General features: G+C 53.5%; 1 protein-coding gene across 5 annotated transcripts in view; it reads right to left on the reverse strand.

Annotated features, from left to right (window-relative positions):
* Nucleotides 1-19,835, reverse strand: part of SON (SON DNA and RNA binding protein) — a 37,122-nt gene extending 17,287 nt beyond the window's left edge. The window contains exons 1-4 of one of the 5 annotated variants that reach the window (XM_050332753.1): nt 9,369-11,076; nt 3,556-9,206; nt 2,436-2,596; nt 893-1,033 (exon numbers count right to left, since the gene is read on the reverse strand). In XM_050332753.1, coding sequence (XP_050188710.1) covers nt 893-1,033; nt 2,436-2,596; nt 3,556-9,206; nt 9,369-10,933 — 7,518 coding nt within the window. In that variant the 5' untranslated portion in view covers nt 10,934-11,076. Of the gene's footprint in view, nt 1-892; nt 1,034-2,435; nt 2,597-3,555; nt 12,788-18,194; nt 18,359-18,911; nt 19,058-19,596 lie in introns of those variants that run through there. The other 4 variants (XM_050332752.1, XR_007630954.1, XM_050332755.1 and 1 more) reach the window with 4 other exon arrangements.
* Nucleotides 19,836-23,669: the final 3,834 nt, after the last annotated feature.

Genomic DNA, 23,669 nt, shown 5'->3' on the forward strand with positions numbered 1-23,669 from the left:
CCAGACAGAGCACTTGTCAGCATCTGGTCTGCCCATCTGGGGTTATTTTTTCCAGCAGGAATTTCCAAGCACATTCCGTCTAGGACCTTATTTTCCTCAGACAGTGCTGGCAATTTCTGCAGAGCCTGCACAGACCTCTGCCAGGATCCCTCCCAGAAGGCAAGCCCAGGTGGGATAACAGTGGATAAACTCCCAGGAACACGGATGGGAATGGCTGACAGACTGGACTGGAGAAAGAACAACACTGAAAGGGTCAAAGGCGTGGCCAACAGGCAGAGCAGCCCCTCACCACCAGAGAACACCCCTCTCTGGAGCCTGGAAGGTTTCTTGAGTTTCACTGTACCCCTTTCTAACAATACAATCTAAAATCTCTATCTTACACATCTAAACATGTATTACTGCTTATTTTGTGCACACCACAAGATACATGTATTTATACACAAGAATAAGAATGTTATTTCTACCCTTATTTCTAATATAATAATCTAATGCTATTTCTATTTTCACTGAGCATATTAAATACTTTTCTACTACTTTATACCCTGCAAAATCAGAACAGACTTCCACGGGCACAAAAAAAAAAAAAAAACACCAAAATTAAAACTGGGAAAAACCCACCACCTAAAAAAATCCCAAAAACTGACAAACCAGGAGAAGTTAAACTAGTTAGTTAGTTGATGCTAATTGATCCTTCAAAGCATTTAAGCCCCAGATGCACTTCAACACACACTCCCAATTTCCCTAAGGTTATGAATTTAACCTGAATTAAACTGACAGAGAAACACTCCCGATTTCACCAAGACCATCACCCCCTGCAGTGCTTCTGTCCAATAACTGGCATTATTTGAAAAGAACCACGGTCCAAAGCATTGCAGACTCCAGTGGTACTCACACTTAAATTGAAGAAAATAGGTTTGGGCTCGCTGAGCTTGAATGGGTGGTTGTAGAAGGGCCGTTCCTCCTCCTCCTCGTCCGACACGTGGGGTTTGTTCACGATCACATCGTCCGTGCTCTGGGCAATCTTCTTGCACTTCTGAAAACGGAACGTCAGCGCTGAGTAAACCTGCACTGTGCACCCAGGCACACCCACAGCACTTCTAAACAAAAAAACGCCTTTCTTTTCTGAACAGAAGAAAACCTTTCAGCAAGGGCACCAGCAGATGGACCTGGGATGTGCCACACAAATTATCCAATGCCAGGCACTCCTTGGTGCCAGCTCAGGGCCTTGACAGAAGCCACAGCTCCCACATTCCTTCTGGAATACTGGGGGGTTGGCCAGGGATGCAGGACACCCCCCTTTCACTGAATACAGAACACAGAGGTGCTGGGCACATGTCAAATCAGGAGAAGCCTCCATGGTAGGAAATGAGAAAAAAAAAACGACAAAAGACAAAAAGAATTTCTAGAGAGGCCATAATTTTGTGGTTCTCTCCTGATTTCCCAGCACCTGGATTGTTTCTGTGGCAGACAACATCCAGTAGATTCCCAGAGTTGTAAGGGAAAGGAGGGGCAGGTCTGGGGCTTCCAGATCAGCACAAACTACTTTGGATCTTGGTCAGGAGACGTGAAAAACCACTCCAGGTGTGGGCACAGGGCACCTGCACCACCTCAGCTCCTGGACTGTCCCTCTGCTGCCCCTGGCCCGGGGACAACTGGGAGAGGATTTCTCAGCACTTGGACACTGCTTCACCTCAGATGTTATCTCCAGAACTGTCACACTGCTGATGTAATTAAAAGAAACACATAAAAACACTTCTGTGTTCCAAATTCTCTCCAGTTTCTGGGGGAAGTGTCCAAGGCCAGGTTGGACGGGGCTTGGAGCAGCCTGGGCTGGTGGAAGGTGTCCCTGCCCAGGGCAGGGGTGGCACTGGGTGGGCTTTGAGGTCCCTCCCAACCCAAACCATTCTATGATTCCATAACAACACCAGAGCCAAAAACTATTATGTTTTTGAAGTGAAAGCTTTGTGTTTCATGGACAGAAGTGCAGGGAGAGACACCAATTCAGAAAAAATGGGAACAGAAGTAGAACTGAAAAAAAAATGTATATAAAAAACGGCAAAATAATTGGATTTCATGCATTTCTATGTAATTAAAAACATCAGTTTTAGTGACTTAAACCAGAACTGTGTCCAGAATGAGGGCTCAAAAGGGTGGTCAGGCCTTGGCAGGGGCTGCCCAGGGAGGTTTGGAGTGCCCAGCCCTGGAGGTGTCCAAGGCAGGCCTGGCCGTGGCACTCAGTGCTCTGGGCTGGGGGACAAGGTGGGGATGGGGCACAGGGGGATCCATGGGCTGGGAGGGCTTTTCCCACCTGGACAATTCTGTGACTGCAAACCCAAAGCAGCTCACACGTGCCCCGAGCACACAGGCCCGCACTGCCTGCCCCTGCCCAGAGCCCAGCTGGGTTATGCTCAGGTTCAGCTGCTGCTCCCCCTCACCTCCGTGAGCTCCTTCAGCGTGTCCCGGGAGGATTTCTGGTTGGCTTTGTCGTCCTTCTTCTGGGACAGCAGGGGCATCAGGCTGGGGGGCAGGGGCACCCCGGACTTCGCACACATGGCGGCCGCGTTGGCTTTGGCGATCTCGAGGAGCTGGGCCTTGTCTGGGGAGAGGCATTTTGGTAAAGTGAGTGATTACTGTTTACAGGCTGCTCTTTTAATAAAGAAGAAGCATTTCTGGCAAACTGAACAAGATTTTACCCACACTGTGCTTTTAATACGTTCTGTGAAAATCACTGCTCGTGTAAAATACAAATATGTGCAAAACTGTTAAAGAAACAGTGTTTGGCTTTATTAGGAAGTCCTGTGACCCTGGCAAAGAAATAGGGTATGGAACTAAACTAAGCCTCCTGCCAGCTTGCAAATAAACGAGTTACCACCTTCTGGTACTGGTAGGCTCCCAGGGTAACTGTGAGGCAGGACTAGGAGGATCAGAACCTCCAGTCCACCACAGGAGGCCACTGTACAAGAGCTCAGCTCCAAATTCAAACCTTCTTTCTCCTTCCTTAACTCACTACCCAAGGAAACCCCATGGCCTCTCTTCCCTCCAGCACAGAGAAAAGATGCAGCTCATTAAGGGTTTTTCTCTGATTTTCCAATCTGCTGAGTCTAAGATTATTTTTAGAAACGAGTCCCCCTTTCCTAGAAGTTCTTACCATGGGAAAGAGGTAAGACAGGGTCCTGGGAACAGGTGACAACAGATCTTGGGACTCTCCAGTTGGAACCTCAATGACCTTTCAGGCCCAACTTGTTCCCAGGAAAACTAGAAATTCCGAAGTCTCTAATGTCCAATCACTCGGCCTTCACCAGCTCCTACCAGGCAGGGAGCTCCTCCAGGCTGCTGCCTTTGCCCAGGGGCTCCAGGGCCCGGGTACCCCCTGCTCCACGGGCACTTCCACCCAAACCCAGAGCGGCCATTCCGCTCCAACATGGAAGGTCCCACTGGAAGTCACTGCCTAAAAGTAACACGCAGAACGACTTCCAAGGAATTCCTTGTGAAGGCTGCAGGGAGCGCTCGACTGTGCAGACCAACCCCCCTTACTGAAAACAAGGCCTCACTCACCCAGGTCCGTGAGACGCTTCGGGGACCTGCTGGAGAACTCGGAGGAGCGGGAGCGGCGGCGGTCGGGGGACCTGCTGTACCTCCTTCGCCCTGAAGACCTCGAGCGCCGCAGTCGGATCGGGGACCTGCTGGAGCTCCGTCTCCTCCCTCTGGATCTCGACCTCCTTTGCCGAAGAGGCGTCCGACTCCTGCTCCGCAACCGGAGCGATATCCTCCGATCCCTGGAATCCGATCTCCTCCGTCTTCTCTCGGCAGACCTGGATCTGTTTCTCTGAGACCTCTTGCGCCTGTCCCTGGACAAGGAGCGTCGCCTCCGGGACGCTGACCGTGACCTGCTCCTCCTCCTGTGCCTGGACCGTGACAAGGAGCTGGAGCGAGAGCGGCGGTTGGATTTGGATCGCGAAGCTCTCCTCCGCGTGGCTGACCTGGAGCGATTCCGCCTGGAGCGAGAGTCCGTGTCGTATCTCTTGGACCTGCGCTGAGAGGACCTGGAGCGCCTGCTCCTGGACCTGCGTGAAGACTCTTTGTCCACCGCCTTCTCCACGGATTTGGACTGGCTCCTTTGGCGAGCGGTGGACCTGGAGCGCCTACGCCGGGACCTGCGGGTGGACTCTTTGTCCGTCGCCTTCTCCACGGACATGGACTGGCTCCTTTGGCGAGCGGTGGACCTGGAGCGTCTCCGTCGGTACCTCCGCGTGGACTCTTTGTCCGCTGCTTTCTCGACGGACATGGATCGGCTCTTCTGGCGGGTGGGAGACTTTGATCTCTGGGGAGACTCTTTGTCAGACACTTTGTCAACAGATTTGGATCTAGACTTTTCACGTTCAGAAGACTCGGAACGTCTGCTTTCAGGGACAAAGTCCTGTTCCTCCGACTGCTCCAGAGGCACGGAATCCTGCTTATCTTCATCTGCCAAAGAGGGCTCCGCATCCTCACCCTCCTCTTCCCCACTGGAAGACTCTGACTCGTGCTCCTCTGACGACGTGGAGTCTCTTTGTTCAGCTGTCAAGGAGGGCTCTGCATCATCTCCTTCTTCTTCCCCGGTGGTAGACCTGGACTCAGCCCCGTCAGGGGATGCAGAACGTCTGTGCTCAGCTGTCAGAGAGGGCTCCACATCCTCTGCTTCTTCACCAGCCTCAGACCTTGACTCCTGCTCATCCGACGACGTGGAATCTCTTCGCTCGGCTGCCGAGGAGGGTTCCACATCCTCTGCATCCTCACCAGCAGTAGACCTCGACTCGTGCTCATCAGAAGATGTGGAGTGTCTGCGTTCAGCTGTCAAAGAGAGCTCCTGATCCTCTGCTTCTTCGCCAGCACTTGACCTCGACTCGCGTCCGTCTGGAGACACAGACCGTCTGTGTTCGGCTGTCAAGTCCTCTGTCTCTTCACCAGCTGTGGACTCGCGGTCATCAGAAGACGTGGAGTGTCTACGTTCAGCCGTCACAGAGGCCTCCCCATCCTCTCCATCCTCCCCAGCAGTGGACCTCGACTCGTGCTCGTCAGAGGATATGGAGTCTCTTCGTTCAGCTGTCAAGGAGGGTTCTGCATCCTCTGCCTCCTCCCCGGTGGTTGACCTTGACTCGTGCTCATCAGAAGACACGGAGCATCTACGTTCTGTTGTCAGAGGCTGCTCCAGATCCTCTGCTTCTTCACCCGCGCTTGACTCCTGCTCTTCAGGGGAGCTGGAACGTCTCTCCACATCCTCCATTTCCTCATCTATGGGAGATTTCCGGTCGTGGCCCTCGGGGGACACAGACCGCCTGTGTTCAGAAGTCAAAGAGGACTCCAGACCCTCTTCCTCCATGGGAGATTTCAGCTCATGACCCTCCTGATAGGAGGACGTGGAATATCTACGCTCAGATCTCAAAGAGGGCTCCAGATCCCCCGTTTCTTCTCCCGGGCCTGATCTCACACTGTAGCCGTCCGGAGACACGGAGCGCTCACCTTCAGGCAACAAAGAAGGCATCGCGTGGTCCATTTGCTCAGCAGGGATGGATTTATGGTCCCTGTCATCAGGGGACATGGAGGCTCTGTCGTTCAGTGCCAAAGGCTCAAGGCCGTCTGTTTTTCCAGCACTGGTGAATCTCAGCTCCCGCCCATCAGGAGATGCTCCATGGTCATTGTCAGGTGTTGGAGAGAGCTCCTGCTCATCTGCTTTCTGAGGAGGGGGGAACCTCACCTCCTGGCTCTCAAAAAACAAATGGCCATGTTCAGATGCCACAGCATCCTCTGCTCTCTCAGCAGGAGTCACTCGCGGTTCATAATCCTCGGGGGACAGAGCGTGTTCGTTTTCAGATGTCACAGAAGGTTCCTTGGCCTCCACTCTTTCAGTGGGGCTAGACTGCAGCTCCTGACCTTCAGGGGACATGGGACACTCACCCTCAGACAAAGACAACTCCTGCACCTCTGTTTTTCCAACAGCTGCAGGCTGCAACTCCTGGCTGTCGGTGGATATTGAACTTTCACTTTCAGATGCTTCAGAGGGTTCCTCCAATTCTTCTTTCTCAGCAGGACTGGATCTCAAATCTCGCCTCTCGGGGGACACATCGTACTCATTTTCAGACAGCAAAGAACACTCCTGCACCTCTGGTTTCTCAGTGTAAGCAGGGAGCAGCTCCCGCCCCTCGGGAGACGCAGCGTACTGGCTGGCTGGGACGGGTGACGGCTCCTGCACTGCCGCGTTCCCAGAGAGGCCCTGAGGGAAGATGGAATATTCACTGCCAGGTGGCAGACAGGGCTCCTGTGCCTCTTTTTCAGCTGGGCTGGCCATCACCACCTGGCCTTCAGGAGACACTCCAGCACTCACAGAGCACTCCTGCCCCTCTGCTTTTGCAGCCAGGGAAGATGGCAGCGTGTGGTGTTCAGCAACCACAGCATAGTCACTGTGGGGCACCACAGCAGCCTCCTGCGCCTCTGCCCTTCCAGGAGAGCTGGACCTCAACTCCTGGGGCAGCCAGGACACGGTGTACTCGCTGTCAGACCCCAGGGCAGGCTCTTGCAGCTGGGCCTTCTCAGCAGAGGGTGCCTGCAGCTCCTGGCTCTCGGCAGACACCCAATTTCTCTCCTCAGACATCTGGTAAAGCCTGCGCAGCTCTGTGTTCTCAGCAGGGGTCGACGTCAGCTCCGGGCCATCGAGCCCTATCGCGCGTTCACTGTCGGACACTCGGGAAGGCTCCTCCACCTCAGCTCTTTCCAAAGGGGTGGATGTCACCTCGTGACCGTCGGAGGACACCGAACATCTGCTTTCCTGCACCTGTATTTCAGCGTAGGCAGATCCCAGCCTGTAGCCGTCAGGGGAGGCAAGGACTTTCAGCTCAGATGAATTCAGCACCTCCACTTTTTCAGCAGGGACAGGTCTCAGTTCATGGCAGTCGGGCATCAGGACAACCCCCCCTTCCGATGTCAGAGCAGTCCCTGGGGGCTGCAGTTTTTCAGGTGTGCTCACTGCTTCTCCATCAGCAGACACAGAGAACCCACTTTCCAGCGAGAGGGGAGACTTCTGGATCTCCCCTTTCTCAACTGCAGCAGGTGCCAGTTTGTAGCCTTCGGGGAACACCGAGCACCTGAGCTCAGACGCCACTGACAGTCCTGCACCTTCTGTGCTCTCAAAGGAATTGTACTTTGCTTTGTGGCCATCGTGGCACACGGGAATCCCGCTCTTGGAGAGCACCACAGATCCTGCACCGTCTATTTTCCCAGCAGGCAGGTATCTCGACTCGTGTGTTTCCGAAGATCCCGAGCAGTCAACCTCGAGGACTTGGGGAAGCGTCGGGCCGTCTAAACCTTGGCCAACAGATGATCTGGACTCATGAACTTTAAAGGAGGACACTGAGACGAGGTCATCAGAGTTCTCAACAGGACCATGCACAGACGTGAGGGAAACATCTGCAGCCTTGACTTTTTCAACAGATAAGTATCTTTGTTCATTTCCACCTGGGGACTCGAAGGACTCCCCTACAGACAATGAAGGCCGGTCTACTGGAGCAGCAAAGCTGGACCCCAATCCATGTCCATCAGGAGACATGAAGGGTCCGCTGTCAGAAACCAGAGAAGGCTCCTGGATCTGGCCAGACTCACAGCCATCAGGGATCGCAGGGTGGGTCCCTTCAGGTGCCAGGGAAGGCCTCTGGGCTTCCCCTGCTCCAGGGCTGGCAGCCAGCTGGGAAGATCCATGTTCAGGGACTTGCAGAATCTGCGGGAGCTCTGTTTGCTCACCAGGGATATGTCGCAATTCAGGACCATCAGCCAAGTTGGAGAGCGTGCCTTCGGACAGCACAGAAGATCCCTGAACTTCCACTCTGCCAGAGGATGAGGAGATGGTCTTGGAGTCGCTTAGAAATGACGGAGGAAGCTCTGGACCTTCTACTTCTCTGAGAGTTCTGGACACGTCTCCATGGGATGTGGAGACATGGAATTCTGCTGCTGAAGAAGTTTCCGCATCTCTCCTTTTTTCAACAGATGAAGATCTTGATTTGGGTGTGGAATATGGAAGTTCAGGTAGCGGTGAAGACTCCAGAGCCTCTGCTTTTTCAGCAGATCCATTTTCAGATGTCATAGAAAGCTCTGAATCCTGTGTTTTTTCCACAGACATTGATCTCAATTGCCGGTCATCTGGAGTTTTGGAGGTATCCAATTCAGACATGGCAGAAGACTGCAGATCTCCTGTTTTTTCAACAGACAAGCTTTCCTCAAGGTTATCAGACGTTTTGGAAAAACCACTTCCATATGACGGCGGCAGCTCTGGGCCGTTTATTCCCTGATCAGACAAAGACATGGGACCATTGGAAGATTTGCCTTCACTTCCAATAGAAGGCTCAGGAACATTTTCAACACCTTTGGTAGACTCCTGAAGTTCAGACGACTCTGCATGTTTGCTGGACTTTGATGATGACGACTTATTGTCTCTTTTTTCTACAGATTTGGACCTTGACTTAACGCTGTCAGAGGACTTGGAACGTTTCCGTTTGGATTTTTTGGAAGATTCCTTGCGCTTTTTTTCGACAGACCTGGACCTGGACTTGTAACGTTCGGAGGATTTTGAGCGGCGGCGCTTGGATTTCCGTGAGGATTCCTTCTTCTTTTCCACTGATTTGGATCTCGACTTGTAGCGGTCCGAGGACTTGGAGCGCTGGCGTTTTGACTTGCGCGACGATTGCTTCCGATCTCTCTTTTCTACCGACCTGGATCTCGACTTGTAGCGGTCCGAGGACTTGGAGCGCTGACGCTTCGACCTCCGCACAGACGCCTTCCGACCTCTCTTCTCTACAGACCGGGACCTGGATTTGGAGCGATCGGAGGAGCCAGACCGGTGCCTGAACCTCCAGGAGTATTCTTTGCCGCCTCCCTTTTCTGAAGACCTGGATCTAGACTTGGAACGGTCAGAGGACCTGGAATGTCTGCGGCGGGATCTCCAGGACGACAACCTCTTCTCCACTGACCGTGACTTAGACCTGTAGCGGTCAGAGGACCTGGAGCGTCTGCGCCCAGACCTGCGAGAGGACAGTCTCTTCTCCACTGACCTGGACTTGGATCTGTAGCGGTCAGAAGACCTGGAGCGTCTGCGCCCGGACCTTCTGGAGGACAGTCGCTTCTCCACGGACCTGGACTTGGACCTGTAGCGGTCAGAGGACCTGGAGCGTCTGCGCCCTGATCTCCGTGAGGACAGTCGCTTCTCAACGGATCTGGATTTGGATCTGTAGCGGTCAGAAGACCTGGAGCGTCTGCGGCCAGACCTTCGGGAGGACAGTCGCTTCTCCACGGACCTGGACTTGGATCTGTAGCGGTCAGAGGACCTGGAGCGTCTGCGTCTGGACCTCCGCGAGGACAGTCGCTTCTCCACGGACCTGGATTTAGACCTATAGTGGTCAGACGACCTGGAACGTCTCCGCCTGGACCTCCCAGAGGACAACCTCTTCTCTGCTGACCTGGATTTGGACCTGTACCGGTCAGACGACCTGGAACGCCTGCGCCTGGACCTCCGGGACGACACTCTTCTCTCTCTCTTGTCCACAGATCGGGATCTGGATTTGGAATGCTTTTTTCTGGAAACCGAATAGTTTCTGCTCCTGGAACGGGCTCTTTTGGAGGTCAAGCGCCTGGAAGTAGAGCGGGACCTGGATTTCTTCTTCCGCTTCCTAGACCTGGACTGAGACTTGGAGCGGCTCCTCTTCTTCTTTGAATCGTGTTTTTTCTCACTGCTTCTATGGCTGCTTTTCTCAACCACGTTCTCCAGTCTCATGAGAGTCTCCTTCATTCGTGCTGCCACATCAGGTTGCACATCAGATGTTTCTGAGTCTCTTTTCTCTGAGTCCTCTTCTGGAGTTGCTTCTTTGACATCCTCAGCCTCTGGAATGACTTCTGCCTGGGCTGCTTCTGCTTCAGTCTCAGGTACTGGAGCTGCTTCCAAATCTTTTGTCTCTGCCTCCAACCCCACAGCTGCTGCATCTTTCAGCTCTTCATCGGTCTGAGGAGCAGCTTCCGAATCTTGCGTTCCTGCCACAGGAGTCCCTGTGGAGTCTTTTTCCTCTGCAGCATGTGAAGAACTAACAACTGTTTCTGCAAGAAGCTCAGATGGTCGAGTCTGCTCTGCATCTTCCTTCTCAATCACCATATCCTCCACCTGTTGACCCTGCACTCCTTCTGCAGATTGTACCTCTGTTGTCACTGTGTGTTCCGGTGTTGTTTCCAGACCTTTCATGTCCCCTGGTTTTGAAACTGCTTCAGGAGACTTCAGTCCAGCAGCACCCAAGACTTCTGGAGCCTCTTCTGAACTCTTCCATTCTGCAGCAGGTTTTACTTCTAGAACTCCCTGCAGCTCTTCTGGCTTTTCTGTGTGCAAAGATTCTGGAACAGTTGCTGAAGCATCATCCATGGCTACCTCTCCATCTGTTCCAGAATCTTTTACCTCTACTGCTGCAGACTCTTTCATGCTCTCCAACCAACTCACTTCTCCAGCTTCTGGTGCTGGCCCCAAATACTTCGCTTTCTCAGTTTCTGAGAGCTCACTTTGTGTGCTGGTCCTTGTTCCAAGTAGATATTCTACAGTAGGTCCCTGAGTTTGCACATCTGTCAATTCTGTCACATTGTTTTCTTCCACTCTGGGCAAAGACTCCAGTACTGCTGCTGAATGACCTACTACTTGTTCCTGAACAGGTTTGGAACTGGTTTCTAAAGTTTGTGCAGGTTCTAGGACTGCTTCTCTGCTCCTTGCCTCTGCTTTGCTTGGATCTTCTGGAGCAAGTTCAGAATCCTTTCTCTCCCCAACCACCTCGGATTGTGAGGTTCTGGTGTGTGTCACGACCTGAGTCTGTGAAATGATGGAACTCTGTGTTTGGTTTGCACTGAGAGGTTCTGTCCCTGCTGTGGTTTGCCAGGGCATCACTCCTGACAACGCCTCTCTAACTGGTTCCACGCTCTCACGCGCAATCACAGGTTCAGGAGTCCTTTCTAAGGTAAGTCCTGGACTTGCACCAGCCCCACAATGCACAGCTTCTTGTGAAGCTTTCACACCTTCCCCTTGCAGGGACAGTGAAGCTGCTGTGAAAGCCGCTGGTCTCAGGGCTGCTCCCAGCCCGTGCGCATCTTCCCTCTGCAACAACGGGGCAGGTGCTCAAAGCTCTCACGTTTGATTCACCCTCAGGTCTCAGCAATGAAGCACCTTCCGAACCTGGTGCTCGCAGACTTTGAAGCCCCTCTGCCATCTGGAGCTGCGGAGCTGTTTGCTGGGCCAAGGTCTGCACAGGGGCTGCGGGTTCTGAGGCTGCTCTGACACCTCCTGGCTCTGCAGCCGCGCTGGCCCCTGCGAGTCCCGCTGGTAGTGCCGGCCCCGGGGCTCTGTCCACGCCCCTCATTTCCGTGCACGCTCCACGTGGCAGGAATGGCCCTGCTGCCTCCAGCACTGCTGCAGCTGTGCTGCCTTCCCCAGCTTTGCCTTGCAGACTTCCATGAGCTGTAACACCCCCAGGTTCCACGGCTGTTCCTGCAGCTTTCACATTTTCCATAGCTGGTTCAATATCCTTCATTTCTGTGACGGTTCCCGCTCCTGGGGGCGTTTTGGCACTTTGTATTTCTGCCTGGGCCACAGGGGTGACTGCAGATATTTTAAAAGGATGTTGCAAAGCTACATTTGATCTCAAGACACTTGAACTCCCCGTGGGGAGTGTCGTGCTCAAATTCCCAGCTATAACAGAGGCCTGCTGGGCTGGCTCCAAAGTTCTGCTCACACTCCCCAGTTCCAAAGATCTCTGCACACTTTGCACGTTTCCCATGTGCAGACATTTCTCAGTTGCTTCTGGAATTTTCAGTCCCTGTCCAGCCACAGCCACATGAGCTGCTGTCACAGCACTGGGATCCGCCCAGTCTGCAGATGCAGGAATTGCTGCCCCACCACTCGCCAAGGACACGGCTACCGAAGCTGTTCCCAAGTCCTGTGCTGCCCTCTGAGACACTGATTGCAGAGATGCTTCCGAATGAGGCAACACTTCCATGGCCTCGGGCTCCAGAGCTGTATCCAAAGCCTTCACCTCCCCAGTGCCTGGAGATTTCAGAGCAACTTCTGAACCTCTCAGTGCTTCTACAGAATCTTTGTGAAACTCGGATTTACTGGCAATTCCGGATGGGATGCTGGACCAAGCATCGTTTCCAGTATCGACAACACTGGCATTAATAGCTACAGCATAAATATTTCCGTGGGCCTGCTGAATTTGTTCTTCACTAGTGCAAACTGTACTGGGAGTTATACTGCTATTCTCTGGGATATTACACTGGTTGCTTTCTAAAATAAATGGAGGATTTGCTGCACACAAAGTCCCATCCCCACTTCCAAGGTTTTCTGCAGACTGCTGGGAATCAGTTAGCGGATGAGAAACGAGTCCTAAAGCTTGATTATCAAGCCCCTCACTGGCTGCTGGGCACAGCTGTGGCTGCAGGTGGCCAGCCAGGCTGGGGTCTCCCACCCCTCCCTGCTGGACATTCACTTGGGGGCCGGATTTCTCCAGCAGCAGGTGAGGAGCCGGTGGCACGTCCGCAGCTTCTCCGGGACGCGCTCCCAGCTTGGCTTCCTTTGGCTGCTTTTTATGCTTTTTCTCTTTCTTCCTTTTCTTCTTCTTTTTCTTCTTCTTCTTGCTTTTGTGCTTCTTGTTCTTCTTTGCTTTTTTCCTAGGAATTTCATCTTCCCCCGTGGAACTTCTTTTTGTAGACTGAGTACTATTTTTCACAGTATTTTTGTCTACATCTAGAAAAAATGATATTTTCATTGTAAACATTTTAAAGACTGCATTTTGAAACTTTTTTAGACTACTGATGAAGAACACGGGCAGAGGTACAGAACATTTACACTTGCAAACCCTGCCTGATCCACCACACACCAACAGAACACACTCCTTTACCAGGTCTCTTCTCTTACCCTCAGGAGTCACTTAAAGTAAATACAATTATTCCTCTTCCAAAAAAACTATCCAAATCTTCTTGTTGAACAACACAGCTCTAGTGGGAACATGGCTCTTTCCAAGAAGTATCACAGGATGGTTTGGGTTGGGAGGGACCTCAAAGCTCACCCAGTGCCACCCCTGCCACGGGCAGGGACACCTTCCACCAGCCCAGGCTGCTCCAAGCCCCGTCCAACCTGGCCTTGGACACTCCCAGGGATCCAGGGGCAGCCACAGCTTCTCTGGGCAACCTGTGCCAGGGCCTGCCCACCCTCCCAGCCAGCAATTCCTTCTCAATATCCCATCTATCCCTGCCCCTGTCAGTGGGAAGTCACTCCCTTAAAAACAGAAGGAAGGAAAACCCTGGGAATGACCACCGTGTCAGCCTCCCCTGTGTGAGTGGGAAGATCACAGATCCTCCCAGCAGCTCTGCTGAAGTACGTGGAGAACAGGGAGGTGATTTGGGACAGCCACCACGGCTCCACCCAGGGAAAATCCTGTCTGACCAACCCAGGGGCCTTCTCTGATGGAGTAACTACATCAGCGATAAGAAAAGAGCCACAGCTGTCATTTCTCTGGGCTTTGTAAAGCCTTTGGCACAGGACCCCACATCACCCCTCTCTCCAAATTGGAGTGATGGATTTGACAGGTGGACTGTTCAGTGGATTAGGAATTACGTGGATGGCCCCATCCAGAGGGTCACGGTCAAAGGCTCAGAGTCCCGATGGCCATCGGTGACCAGTGGTGACCAGTGGGCTCCATACTGGGCCCAGTGGGATCTGATCCCCTCCCCAGTGACACGCACAGGGCTCAGGGGCACCCTCAGCAGGTTTAGGTGACCCCAGGCTGAGGCTGCAGGGACACCCCTGAAGGATGGACCGTCCAGAGGGACCTGCCCAGGCTGCAGCAGCGGCCCTTGGGAATCTGCTCAGCTTTAACAGGGCTGAGTGCTGGTGCTGCCCCTGGACTGGGCACCCTGGGATCAATCCAGGCTGGGCATGAGCAGATGGAGCAGCCCTGGGAGAAGGCCCTGGGGGTGCTGGTGGGGCAGAGGCTGGACATGACCCAGCCCAGAACCCCCCGTGCCCAGGGCTGATCCCCCAGCGTGGGCAGCAGGGCAGGGGGGATTGTGCCCCTCTGAGACCCCCCTGCAGAGCTGCTCCAGCCCTGGGAACAGCACAGGGAGCACAGGGAGCTGCTGGAGAGAGCCCAGAGGAGGCACCAAGAGGATCCCAGGGCTGGAGCAGCTCTGCTGAGAGGAAAGGCTGGCACAGCTGGGATTGTTCAGCTGGACAAGAGAAGCTTTGGGGAGACCTGAGTGTGGCCTTGCAGGGCCTGAAGGGGCTCCAGGAAAGATGGAGGGAGACTATCCCCAAGGGATGCAGTGCCAGGAGACAGGGAACAGATTTAAATTGAAAGAGAGTAGGTTTAGATTAGACATTAAGAAGAAATCCTTCCCTGTGAGGGTGGTGGACATTGGCACAGGTTGCCCAGGGAAGTTTTCCCATCCCTGAAAGTGTTAAAGTCCAGGTTTGATGGGGCTCTGATTGACCTGGGATAGCAGGTGTCCCTGCCCATGGGCGGGGGGTTGGAACTGGATGATCTTTAAGATCCCTTCCAACCCAAACCACTCCATGATTCCCCCTTGTCCTGTCCCTCCAGCCCTTGGAAATAGTCTCTCTCCATCTTTCCTGGAGCTCCTTCAGGCCCTGCAAGGCCACACTCAGGTCCCCCCAAAGCTTCTCTTGTCCAGCTGAACAATCCCAGCTGTGCCAGCCTTTCCTCCCAGCAGAGCTGCTCCAGCCCTGGGATCCTCTTGGTGCCTCCTCTGGGCTCTCTCCAGCAGCTCCCTGTGCTCCCTGTGCTGTTCCCAGGGCTGGAGCAGCTCTGCAGGGGGGTCTCCCCTGAGGGGCAGAGGGGTTGGATGTACCTACGCTCTGCAGGGCAGTGCATTACCCCAGGAGGCTGCAGATGTGATTTTAAACTCCCCAAGCTGCACAAGGAAGGTAAACAAGAATTCCCATTTTCCAGACAAATGCCCTCTGTGGTGCCTCAGTGTACAGAACAGGCCTGGCCCACCTGCCCTGCTGAGCTTTAACCCAGGACTGAGCCCAGAGCTGCTGCTGTGCTGGGAATTCCCAGTGTGTTCCCTGACCAATAAGCTCCTCACTAAGGCCTAACAAATTTGGGGAAACAGCTCCCCCAGTCCCAGAGCAGCTCTAAGGCACAGCAGGCTGGAACAGCTGCTGGGGCTGGACTGCAGCTGCCAGAGTCATTGCAAACCTGCAATCCCTGCTGGAACATTTGCTTCCAACGGGCAGGAACAAATCCCAGTGCCTGTGGAGACCTGACCATCGCTGCAGCAACCGCTGGTGGGGAAGGCAAGAGGCAGGCTGAGGTGTCCAGCACCCCTCAGTCCTGTCCCTCATTTCCCCCTGGCTTTAAGCTGTGTTGGGTCCTTGCCCTTCTGGGGACCCAGGGCCTTGTTTCCAGGAGAAAGGCACTTCTTTCAAGGGAACTCATTGGAATTTCTGTGGAAGGTCAGCTGTACATTGGAGCCTGTCGGCATCTTCCCTTCAGTGATTGTATCTGCACAGGCCAGGGCAGCAACACAGACCCTCCCACTAGAACCTGTGATCCCAAAGCTCAGTACTTCCAGTGAGCACTGCAAAACCCTTCAAGGACTGTTGGTAATTGCAATTCTGTAAGGCAAAGTGACTTGTTATTCCATAAACAGGTACATTTTTATGGAATCAAATGCAGAATAAAGTTCAGCAGACAACAAGTTTAAAGGAAAAAGGCTGAGACAAATCCTTTTAAAAATCCTTATTGTAAATGTCTGTAACTCCTGGGAAATCAGCCCTTCCAAACTCATGGAAAAGGCAGAGAAAGCCCCAAGAAGTGTGGCTTGGGTCAAGCTTCCTGTTGTACAAGCTGTGCAAAGGGAAAGGTTTCACTGGTGCTGCCTCCCGTGGGGCCAGGGATGGGGGAGGCACAGGGTGCTGAAATCTGCTCTGCCTAAAAACCCCTCCCTGAACCCCAACCTGAGCACCACACAGAACATGCTCCTGCTGCTTCTGTGAATATCAATAAAGGCACACAGGTGCAGGTTGTACTTCACAGAGTGCTGTGAATGCAGGGAGAAAGGGCCAGATGTGCAGCCCACAGCTGGATAACCAGGTTACCCAAGGGATGAGCAACTGGCACCGAGGGTGCCACCAGGCTGGCACCATCCCTAGTGGGGTCTGCAGGCTCCATCCTCGGCCCAGCGCTCCTCAACATCTCCACTAACAACCTGCACACGGGACCGCAGGGGTCTGTGACACTGAACTGGGAGGAGCTGGTGACTCCCTGCAGAGACACCTGCACAGACCAGAGGGCTGGGAATCACCAACCCTAGGAATTTCAACAAGGGAACGTGCTGGGTTCTGCCCCTGGCATGGGGCAATGCTGGCTGTGTGTGCAAACTGGGGACTGACACGGGGAGAGCAGCTGTGGAAGGGCCCTGGGGGTCCCGGTGGGTGCCCACTGGCCCTGGGTCAGCAGTGCCCTGGCAGCCAGGAGGGACACCCCTGTCCGGGGGCACAGGGAGGGGATTGTCCCGCTCTGCTCTGCCCTGGGGCGGCCTCACCTCGATATTGGGGCAGTTTGGGGGGACACAGTGGAAGGAAGTTTCAAAGCTCTCAGAGAGTCAAACAAGGGACACGGGGAAGGGCCTGGAGGGGCCATGAGGAGCAGCTGAGGGCACTGGGCTGGTGCAGCTGGAGCAGAGGAGGGCAGAGCTCAGCGGGGGCTGCAGCTCCTCCCGAGGGGCAGCTCCCACCTCTGCTGGCTGGGACAGGGACAGCACCCAGGGAAGGGCTGGAGCTGTGCCAGGGCAGGCTCAGCTTGGAGCTCAGCACAAGGTTCTTCCCCCAGAGGGTGGTTGGCACTGCCCAGGCTCCCCAGGGCAGTGGGCACGGCCCCAAGGCTGCCAGAGCTCCAGGAGCGTTTGGGCAACGCTCTGAGGGACAGGGGGGAGTGCTGGGGTGTCCTGGGCAGGGACTGGGGTGGCACTGGATGATCCTGGGGGTCCCTCCCAGCTCAGGATACTCCATGATTCTAGAAATGACCTTTTCTACAAAGATAATTCATTAGGTTCAGATAATCTCTCTAGACTGAGATAATCTCTCTTGTCCAACCCCTTTTTAGATATGGACATTGGGAACATTTACCACAGGATAAGTTTGTGAACTTCCAACTTAACAGCTCTCATTTATTACCGTGTGACCTCATCTCACTCTTCCACAAAAAAAAAAAACAAAAAAACACACTACCAAAACCCCCAGTTTCAGCCTAAAGCGCTGTTTGTACAGCAGGAATTAAAACACTTGAAAATGCTCAAGGTGCACAAGCCACTGAGCATAAAAGGAAACAAAGAGCAATCCCAAACCCCTGCCAACAGAATCTCTGAAATTATCAGTTTTCTGTGCTGCCGCCTAAAAACCCTCTCTGGAGCTGTACTCACCCAGCACACTGCACCGCCTGGGTGGCAGCTCCAGAAAAGAGGAAATGCAATAATTCCAGCCTGCAGCACCTCAGTGACGCTCCAGAGGAAGAAATTTTACAGCAAGGACCAGTCCCATGAGAGGGGACTCTCAGATGTGACCTTTTGGCACAACAAATCCACCAATTTACTGAAGTTCTGACACTGACACGTAAAAATTTCTTAACCTTTGGGAGACTGCAGTGCACCCAGGCTTTAAAATTTCATTTTAAAACAAGTCGTCTGTCAGTTCATCAGAGATCTGAATCCTAATAAATGGCTTTTAGAAACAATCTAAACCCCATTCAAACCAGGAACTGCCTCTGTCAGCACCAGCTTTGTTACTAAGAACTGCTGAGAGACCCTGAAGGAGGTACAGGGAAAACAAAACAGTTAATGTAAATACAGATGAAAACCATATTTATATGTAACAACATTTCGTGTGTTTCAGCATCAAAAACACCTTTTCCCACACCAATTAACGTAACTTTCACGCAACAACCCCTTCAATTCTTAAGTGATGCATTTCTACGGCTGTAAATGGCAGCAGACACGTAAAGCACTTCAGAAGCTCCCAACAAACGCCCAACCTGCCAGAGCAGCAGCACCAAGAGGGGCTTTTCCAGCCCTGTCACCGGATCCCATCCGAGGCACCAGCAGGACGATTCTGCCCGCGGGGGTTCCCTTACCTGGGTTGCTCTGCAGCTCCGTCCCGAGGGCTCCCGAGAGCACCTCCTCGATTTTCTGCACCATCTGATCGCCGGCACAGCCGCCGGCAGCTCCGGAGGCGTCGGAAGGCTGGGCTGGCTCTGCCGGGGCCGTGTCCCCGTTGGGCTGGGCTTCCACATTGCCCCTGCCGGGAGAAACGGCGGCTCAGTGCGGGCCGTTCGGAGCCGCTGTTTGGGCGCTCGCACACGTGGATCACCCCCAGCCCCTCCGAGCAGCTCCCGCCTCCCGGGGCAGCTCTGCCTCTGGATTAACTCCACTGATCCAGCCCGGGCACGCCGCGGGCGCACAAGGATGGCGAAAACCACGTCCAGAATGCGCCCCATCCCCCGAGCTCGTACGACCTTGCAGGGCCTCCCCCCGCCACACAAACACCCACGTCCCGCTCTCCTCCAGCTTTTCCGCGCTCTTCCCAAGCTTTTCCTTGTTTCACGCGATAAACCCGGCGAGCTGAGCCGCAAGTGGGATGAGCAGCGCGGGCGGCCGTGAGGGCAGCCCTGGCCCTGAGAGTGCGGGTCCCCTCGCCGTCCCTCCTCCCCCCCGGGCCCTGCCTCCCTCACGGCGCCCGCTCGGCCGCGGCCCCCCCGGCCCCGCCATGTTGCCGCCGACACGGCCCTCAGGCCGCGGTCCGCCTCCCTCCGCCCCGCGCCCTTCCGCGGAGCCCCTCGCCGCCCCGTTACCCGCCGTGCTGCTGCTGCTGCTCGCCCTGGATCTCCCGGAATTTGCTGACCACAAAAGAGCGAAGGATCTGCTCGATATTGGTCGCCATGACACCCCCCCTTCCTTCCTGCCCGGACGAGAGGCCTCCAGCATCCCACAGTGCACCGCGCCCGCGGGCGCGCGCTGACGTCCCGGCTGTAAGCCGCCCCGCCATTGGCCGCGCTCGCTGTAAGCTCTCGCCATTGGTCGAGGCGGCGCGGGGCCGCGGGCGGCCGCTCTGGCGCGGCGCGGGGGCCATAGAGCGGCGGCGGGTTCCGGCGGGGGGGGAGGAAGGTCTCGTGTCCCCTCAGCCGCCGCCGCCATGTTGTGGCGCTCCCGCCGCCACCCCCCCCTGCGCGCCCGCCGGCAGAGCCGCGGCTGAGCCCCGGCTGAGCCCCGGCAGAGCCGCGCCGAGCGCGTCCCCGCGCCCCGCCTAAACCAGTGTAACGCACTCCCCAGAGCTCCCCGCACAGCCCCTTCCCCGCGCACACACACACGGCCCCCCCGCCGCCGCCGCTCGCGGCCCCTCTCGCGTCCCGTACGGCGCGGCCGAGCCCCGCTCCGGGCAGCCAAGGGCGCCGCGGCCGCCCCCGCTCGCCGGTGCCGCGTCCCGCACACCCCCCGCCCGTCCCGTGCCGTGCCGTCCCCCGCGGCGGCTCCACTCACCCGGCCTGGGCCATGGCGGGCTGAGGCGCGGCGGCGGCGGGCGCGGGCGGCAGCGATGCCATCGGTGCCCATGGAGCGGGGCCGAGCCCCGCGTGTGCTCCGGGCGGGCGGCGGCGCTCAGGGGGCCGTGCCCGCGGGCGGGCGGTGCTGCCGCTGCCGCTGCTGCATCACCGCGGGGCCCTCAGCCCCGGCTCCATGCGAGAGGCGCCCGCCCGCCGCTCCCTCCCCCTCGGCCCGGCGGTGACACGCACATGTGCTCCGGGGGCTGGCGCCGGGGCCGCGAAAATTAAAGGAACAAAGAGGGAAATCCGCGGGGAGGGGGGGAAATAAAGTGCGCCTTTTGCCCGCCTGCGAAGACGGGGCTTCTCTGGAGGTGCTGGAAGGCGGCGAAATGAGTTTGTCCGGAGAACAACCACCCTGAGTGAGGATCCCTTAGCGCTGCCCTGAAATAGTTCTCAGTTATATCCGTGTATAAGCAGCCTCAGTCCTGTAAAAGTGAATAATCCTACGGCTGGAAGACTCTTCCCACACACGGTTTCTGTAGTAGGAACTTAGGGGGCTTAGCTGACATGAAATAAATGTAAAATACCACAGAACCTGCTCTGGTGAGTGGCATCCCTGCCCATAGTGATCACTATATGAGCTTTAAGGTCCCTTCTAACCCAAAACATCCCGATATAACTCTTTATTTTGGGGTTTTATTTCCAAATCAGCCTCCAATAATTTTTAGTAATCACTTTCAAGACTCTTTAATTGCTGCTGAGATCTCTATTTCCAAGGTCAGCCTCCAATATTGTTTGATAATCACTTTCAAGGCCCTTTAAAAGCAGCGTAATTCTTCACCATGTTCTGCTGCTCTGCCTTAATATTGACTTTGAAAAAATAATGGATCAGAGACTTGAATCAATTTGTTTACTTTTATGTCACACTCGGTTTATTACATTTAAAATAGAAACCAGTTAGGTTAAGAAGTCCTTTTGCCTGTTTATGCCCCACCAACACTGATATATTTTACATTTACTAGTAGAATATTGTATGTAATTTTTAGTATTAATGAACTAAAGAATGAAAGTGTTTCACTTGAACAATTTCAGACATATTTAGATTCCTCTGATGCAAATGGCCTATACATGCAAATGATCTATACACGGAAAATCATGAAGAAAGATGGCAAAAAAAGGCCAGAGAAGGATCTTAGTGTGTGCTGCATGTTTCCTTCTGACTCTTAAAAATGAACATAAGATGCTAACTCCAAAAAGTCCCTCCTTGTACACATGAGGATCCACAGCCTCACAGGAAAATAACTGTTCTTGCCCTCCCATATCTGCCTGCTCAATAAACTCCCTTTATTTAAACACGTTTCAGTGTCAGGTGGTTTTCAGATTAATTAAATATTTTGCTTTCATCTTGTCAGGACCGATTTGTTGCTGTTAATGTTCAATTTGTAGCATTATGGGGCTTCACTAAAAGCAGTTCTGCTGCAATCATCAATCCTACTTAGATGCCTTTATTCGTGTGACTGTTCCTTTTGAAACCAGAGTCCGAGGTGGGCTTAAATATGCAATATTTATTAAACGTTATTTAATAATATACAAAGAACAGGAAGGTTTTCACATTGTAGCTCTTGAAGGGAGGAAAACTATGGCTCAAATCTGCTTTTATTAACGGTATTGTTGCACAATTGGACCAAACGTTGCCCAATACATTTTGGGTTCATTAAGCAGAAAGTTCAGTGTGGGACGAACTAAACAGTTGCTCCCATGCGGTATTTAAAGGGATACAGAGACAAAATCCGAGACAAACCCCATCTTTGCACAGCCCTCCCAGAGCATCGCCCTCTGAGGCGACTCCGCTGATGGGGAAAATAAACCCAGCCACCCACAGGCCCACGGGGGAGCGGGGCCGGTGACCCCGTGGGCCTGGGGAGCAGTGACCGTGGCACAGGGAGCCGCCGGTGTTTCTGTGGACCGGGGAGCCGGAGCTGTCTCTGTGGAGCCGGAGCTGTCTCTGTGGAGCCGGAGCCGTTTCTGCGGAGCCGGCGGCGTTGCCCTGGAGCGGGAAGGCGGTGTGTCCCGCCCCGCTCGCTCCTCCCGGCCGCGGCGCTCGCTGGGTGCTGTAGTTCCCGGCGGGCGGGCCATGGCTCCCCGTTCCTGAGTGCCCTTGGAGCGCAGTAAGTGATGCCGGGGCCGCGGCTCCCTCGGGGGCTGCCCTGCGCCCGCCCCGGGCCGCGCTGGGGGCGAGCGGGGCCGGCGGGGCCGGGGGAGCCCGCGCCGGGACACGGGGGGCGGGACGGCGCTCACGGCGTGGCCATCACGGCATGGCCCTCATGGTATCCCCTCGTGGCATCCCCTCACGGCTTGGCCCTCACGGCATGGCCATCACGGCATCCCCTGCTGGCATGGCCCGCACGGCATCCCCCTCACGGCATGGCCCTCACGGCGTCCCCCTCACGGCATCCCCCTCACGGCATGGCCCTCATGGCATCCCCTCACGGCATTCCCCTGCTGGCATGGCCCGCACGGCTTGGCCCTCATGGCATCCCCTCACGGCATTCCCCTCATGGCATGGCCCGCACGGCTTGGCCCTCACGGCATCCACTCATGGCAAAACCCACACCCATGGATCGTGCTATCTATCTATCTATCTATCTATCTATCTGTCTATCTATCTATCTATCTGTCTATTAATAAGTCGCTATATGCAAATATGCCGCTATATGTGCGTGTATACATACCTATATCGCCGTCGTATGTGTGTATATATACGTGGGTCTGCACTGATGGCAGTGGAGGGCCGTGTGGACACGTGGTTCCTAACGCCTTATTAATCCATATATATACACATATATACATAAGTAAGCCATTTTATGCGTGTATGTGCTGTTGTATATAAAAATATATAATATAAATAAATATATATACATAACACACAAACCATGTGTCTGCACTGATGGCAGTGGAGGGGCATGTGGACCCGTGGTTCCTAATGCCTTATTTATCCATATCTCTATATGTGAATAAGCCATTATATGCATATATATGCTGTTATATGTGTGTGTGTGTATATCCATTATGGGTCTGCATATATATATACATGTACATATATATTCATATATGCACACATGTATATACACACATACATATACATACATCTATATATACGTACACACATATATATATTTATATTCACAAAAACTATGTGTCTCCACCAATGGCAGCTTATTCGTAATATATATATACATTATATATATAATATATAATAACAGCTTATTTATATATATACTTATATATATGACTTTGTATGCATGAGTATATATGAATATGTATGTATTTATATATATGTATATGTGATTAAGCTATTGCATGCCTTCATGTGCCATTATATGTGTATATATGCACATGTTTTTAATACACATGCACACACACATATATATTTATGTACATAAATTTGTATACATAAATCTAGATACACAAACTATGTCTCCACCCATGACAGTGGAGGGGCATGTGGAGATGTGGTCCTTAACAGCTTATTCATACATATATATATATATACATATGAATACACCATAATATGTATATATATGCCATTATATGAATGTGTCTATCTATCTTTCTGTCTATCTATGTTTCTCTCCCCCCCATTATATATATATATATATACACACAAATTCTGTGTCTCCTCAGGGTTACTCAACATGCAGCATTTTCAGTTCTACTGCACTTTTAAGTATTTAAAATGCACGTGGCTTTTTTTTCCCCTCTCTGCTCTGTTTGGCTTTGAAAAAGTGGTGAAATATTTGCTTCAAGTAAATACTGAACTTCAAACCCCTCCTTTTGGACTTTGACTCAGTTGGGCTCTTTTTCTGCTGTTTGCAGAGTTGGGGGCTTTACCAACTTGAACATTGGCCCTCTCTTTTGTTATATTTTAATTTCTCCACTAGATAATTGGGATTAATGAGCAGAATTAATACTTGCTTCACTGTTTTGTGTGTGTAACTGAAATGGTAACACAGAAAGGGCATTTCAAGGGCATTTCTCCCCCTCACTGTGGTGGAAAACACCAAGCACTTC

This window comes from Myiozetetes cayanensis, unplaced genomic scaffold (assembly GCF_022539395.1).
Source record: "Myiozetetes cayanensis isolate MyiCay16 unplaced genomic scaffold, myiCay2020 scf5-8, whole genome shotgun sequence".
In the NCBI taxonomy this organism is placed as follows: Eukaryota; Metazoa; Chordata; class Aves; order Passeriformes; family Tyrannidae; genus Myiozetetes; species Myiozetetes cayanensis.